This window comes from Penaeus vannamei, chromosome 7, assembly GCF_042767895.1.
Source record: "Penaeus vannamei isolate JL-2024 chromosome 7, ASM4276789v1, whole genome shotgun sequence".
Classification (NCBI taxonomy): Eukaryota; Metazoa; Arthropoda; class Malacostraca; order Decapoda; family Penaeidae; genus Penaeus; species Penaeus vannamei.
In genome coordinates this window covers 13,544,431-13,549,430 of record NC_091555.1, presented here as the reverse complement: position 1 = coordinate 13,549,430, position 5,000 = coordinate 13,544,431, and the positions used below count along the sequence as shown (strand labels likewise).

Below are 5,000 nucleotides of genomic sequence, written 5' to 3'. Positions count from 1 at the left end.
GAGGTGAGGCATGATATATATGATTAAGAGAAACAGGTTAAGAAATGATGTCGAAAAGATAAGGAAATTCAATTCGAGAAGGTCCGGCATAAACGTGTTTTTAGTCACGTTCTGATAACAGTAATTTATATGTTATTTTTTTTGCTTAAGTTAAAGATAAAGTTGATATAAGTGCTTGGCATTCCCATTCACGATAAGGTGTTATCAGTCTCGTTGAGGGTAGTGATAAAGTTGGTTCCCTTGAAACGTGACCCAGAAATCACAAGCACTTGTAATTTTCTCGTTTGCAAGCAACAAAACTTTGTTCTTCGTGTAACATAGAGAGATGTTGAAGATCGTCGTGTGTATTTTGCTGCGTGTTGAAGATGCAAGGTTGTATTGCATAGCTGTGATGCAAGGCTGTATTGCATAGCTGTGACTATTTTTATCGTTTGTGGCCAAGATCGAAGCTTATAGCCAGGTAATGAGAGCTTTGAACACGTTTTATCTCTTGAAGAAGACCATTTAAACAATTGTTAATTATCTTGTACTTTGCTGTCATGACATCAGTTTTGCCAGATGGCACTGATCACATGCAGTGCCAGAAGAATTGGTTTATTTATAGCAATTTTAAATGGGCCAGAGAATGTAGATGCTGGAATGTGTAGTACCTTCAAAAAATAAATTAAAATGTATGTCCAATTTGTAGTTGCATTAAAATAGTTGATGTAAGAGTTGCACTTGCAGTTCTGCATCTGCAAGCACATTTCATAAGAATAGCTATTAGAAGTTGAGTAGGACTTTACATATGGTAGAGACTATCAGCCGGTTTGTTAAAATTGTGCCAGGCCTGACCCAATGAATTTTCATACATACAGATGCAGAAATAAAGACATATCTGTCTATATATCTGATAGATATACATTTAACCATCTATTACCTGGGTTGATATGTATGTCTGGATTTATAAATATGCATTTATTTCTTTATTTATGCATGTCAAGTATACGAATATTATTTGGGTCGGGCCTTGCACAATTCTAACAAACCGGCCGTATATGTAGGTATGAGATCTTTTACAGATTATTAATGACAGTAATAAGGAATTTTAAGAAGTCTGGCAAAAGGTCAGCAAGTTTCCACCTTGTCAATTATGTGATTGAGGTCTGTTGGCTTTTCCAGGAACTCTGAGGGCATGTGGGCTGTGGGGATAATGGGATTAACTGAGCCAAATGCAGTCCTAGTTTTAAGAAATACCCAGTTAACTAATGAAAACAATAAGCAGAAAATGAAGGTAAGCCTGCAGTAGCTCATGGAAGAAAAAGCAGAAGAAACTCAGTGGCATCACCCTCGGTAACATTAACCAATCACTGTACTCAAGAAGCATTGTTGAGCATTTGAAGTAGTCACTCCTGCTGCTTTTGGAACTCCTCGTCTTGGTCGCTCAGACAACTTGTCAGGATCAGCAGGACAACAAGGCTGGGAATAAGTTATTTACGACATGTGTAGATAGAGGGAAATGGACACTGCCATCTTATAGAAAAATAGAAGGGGATAAAATATAGTTTAAGATGCGCAGGCCTTATAGTCACCGCTAAATGATGAAAATATAACGCGCAGCCGCCTTTCAAATTCAAAGTCAATGAGCTTTGTTTATCTTGCGAAGAAAAACACAACACTGACCCATGAACGCATTTTTGCATTCGCGAACTAGTCTATGTATCATTACGCACTTGGCAAAACGATATTTAGCTAATTATCTGTGTCTGCTGGTACACATTTATGCCTTTAAAGTCTTTTAGTAATGTTATTATACTTTATTTGCATATTTTAATATTTATACCCTCATATAGAATCCTACGCATCGAGTGTTTCACACTTCTTTGTGCCAGCCACAGGTTAACAGCTCATCGACCCACTCATTTCGAGATTGAAAGCCGGTGAGAAATGTTGCGTTTCCAGTATTGTGTTGATTCTGGGGTCTTTTTAAGACTTTTACAGTGGCATCGAAGAATAATTTGATTTTAGTAACCATCCCAGTCTTATATCTGAGCCCATCCAAATGTCGAAAAAGGTGATTAAAATCAAAGCAATCTCAACAGTACAAAGAAACAACGAAAGTTTCACGTTTCCAGATATAAAGGTATTTGGTTTATTATTTTTTTACAGTGTGAATGCAGCTCGTGTCTTGCCTAATTACGGGAATTTATATTGATATATTATGTTGGGTTATTGATCAATATGTATTTTAGGGGGGATTGGAACGTGTGAATTCCCGTAGAGTTTTGCTGCATTGTGGGTTGGGTTCCTGTAGAGTTTTTGATTTCTGACGCGTCAGCCGTAGAATTTCAAAGATGGTGGTTACATCCTTAGAGTTTCATTGGCCAATTTTAAGCATATTTTGTGTTAGTTTTATGCATTTTTGATCATTATTCTTCTTATTTAAGCTTGTTTTACCTCATAATTTCCCTGATATACTTCATGCCCTCCCCTACTAACAGGACTATCAAATCAATATCGTCGATGGAGAAATGGTACTCGATCTCATGAACGATTTATTTGCAGAAAAAACAATGCCGAAGATCTATGAAATCATAGGATTTCATGCAGAAAAACATCAATTTTTTTCGTCTTAGTCTCTGGGAGGATGCGTCACTCTCTCTAACAATTACCCAAGCCTGCGCTCGGAACCTCCAAGGCCTTCGTTGCCCAGAATGCAAACAACTTCAGGAATAAAAAGAAAGAAGAAAAAAAACAAACTATTTTATCATTCTGGTGTTTTTATTTTGTATGCTGCATAGGTTTTGTAACTCCTTTTGTGCATGTTTAACTTACCTGTTACAGAGAAACAAGAAAATATCCTTTAATAATATCAATAAAGGTAATAAAATTATCTATCCATATCTTATGGTTGCCTGGAACTGTCATTTCATACAAATGCTAATGTGACATCATCTAGTCCTGCATGCCCAGCTGTGAAGAAGGGTGAGATGAACAAGAAGGACAACTTGTTCGGGATGAAAAAGTAGAGGTTCCGAACAGTCAAAACATCTTGTCCAACTTGTCTGGACGAGCAAGATGAGGAGTTCCGAACGCAGCATTAGTACCAGTGATTATAAGTTCTACGGTAACTGTTAAGTGATTATAAGTACAAAGCTTTGTTTGGCACTATGTTAGGTTGTGCGAAAATGTTTTCTATAAGGCCCTTCGTTGTATACAAATGTGGTCAAGGGTTCAGTAATTACCAAGGAATGACTCACAGCAGTTATTGTTATTACATATTACTGTTATACAGAAAAAGATGGCTTAAAGGTCATAGTTTGTTGACTGACTTTATTAACTTGTCCTGTAGGTAATTTTGGTGTTTGTCTACAAGCTGAAAGCTGGCAAAGGTTTTTGCATGTTGATGTCTCCATTTCTTTATTACAGAGACTCATTATGGCACCACAAAGCACTAAATTTTCGTGTCCACTTCCTAAACACTCAGTGGCATGATATGTAAAATCCAAAGTTATTTCAGTGAACAGTTTCTTGCAGTTTCAATATGCTTTTCAGTAATTGTAGCTTTCAAATTATTTTATTTTGTTAGATATATTTGCTGTCAAAATCCACTTGAAATATTGATCTTTGAGGAAAGGCTTGATAGTGGTGCAGGGTCAGGCAATTCTTGTGTCCTCTGTGCTTTGTCCACAGACAAAGGCCAACACATCTCTACCAAAAAAAAATCTTGCAAGATGGAGCCTTATAAAAGTGGGCAACGTTTATGACACTGGAGTACGTACACTGTGGGTATGATGATGTTGCTGTCTATCAGATAGTCAAATCAACTGAGACCTGACTCTGTCTGTCCTCACTTGCCTTGCATTGTCTGTTTTTTTCCTCAGATGTACAAATTTGTATGCTGATAGAAACTTTTAAATCAAGTAAATATTGACATAAAAGTATATATTGACATAAATGTAATATGTAACCTATTTATTATTTATATAAAATATTTAATTTAACAGCTATACTGGCAGTGAATACTTTTGAAGCAATATGACCAGCATGTGTGTGGAAGTAGTAGGCTTGGGCATGTGGTGTAACTGCAATGCACACACAGTTTTCCTCATGTAATTGTATCTTTACCAAAGTATATGTATTGTAGGTATGTTGGCCTTTGGCAGAGCCAACAGGCATGGAGTTGATTAGGGTGAAACCAACAATGTCTTATGTTTCATGCTTCAAAGACATAATGCATACAAGTATTTGGAGGAATAGGATGACATTGATAGTCATTTTCAAGGGACTATACTAAACAAAAGAGGGGTAATGGGGGTAAAATTGACAAAACAGTGATTCTTCAAATTTCATCGTAGGCATTTTAGTATTGTGCATCCTGTTTGAAACTTTTGGGGGTTCCTTAATGGGGGGCAGTGTCTCCCCAAAAAGTTTTTGGATCTCTATTTTTGCTCATATATTTCTGTATATAACAATGTAACTTGTAAAGCCATGTATATTTTTGGGGTGATGATTATTAAAAATAGGACCAGATTAGGAGCAAAAAACATGTATATGGTTTTAAATCAGCACAAAGTTAGGGCAATATTGTTGTAGTAGGTTATTTTAGTAAACAGCAATGTACAAGCAATATATGTGAATATTGATTTTATGAACTAAAGAATTAGGTTTAGATAGCATCCCTTCCTTTTGAAGCTGAGCATTTACTTTGTCCCAATTTAATTTATACTGTGGTGCCAACTAGTTATTATTCAATAAGTTAAACCCCCAATCCCATGCCCATTGTTGTTGTGGTAACTTAACAGATATAGACTGAGGCCCAATGTTGGGGATCTCCCCTACCTTGGGCCTCAGCCCTCAGCTCAACCAATTTTCATCTACCCCTTTCCTTTCCCTTCTCTACTCCAAACCCTTCTTTTGTCCAAGATGTGATAGATGTGTTGAAAGGATAAAAGAGTGGCTTAGGGACAGTTCTGGAAGGCCTCAGGTAGCCATGGGTACAGTATTCCCCTGTTTAGTTA

General features: G+C 36.8%; 1 protein-coding gene across 5 annotated transcripts in view; it reads left to right on the top strand.

Moving 5' to 3' along the window:
* Positions 1–5,000, top strand: part of LOC113800036 (PRELI domain-containing protein 1, mitochondrial) — a 16,532-nt gene that overhangs the window by 109 nt on the left and 11,423 nt on the right. Inside the window, exons 1-2 of one of the 5 annotated variants that reach the window (XM_070123530.1) lie at positions 1–3; positions 3,673–3,753. The exon at positions 1–3 is cut by the window's left edge and continues 68 nt beyond it. Coding sequence is in view for 2 of the 5 variants with exons in the window: in XM_070123526.1 (XP_069979627.1) it covers positions 3,743–3,764 (22 nt within the window). In the remaining 3 variants the exon portion in view is untranslated. Of the gene's footprint in view, positions 4–129; positions 461–3,672; positions 3,765–5,000 lie in introns of those variants that run through there. The other 4 variants (XM_070123528.1, XM_070123527.1, XM_070123529.1 and 1 more) reach the window with 4 other exon arrangements.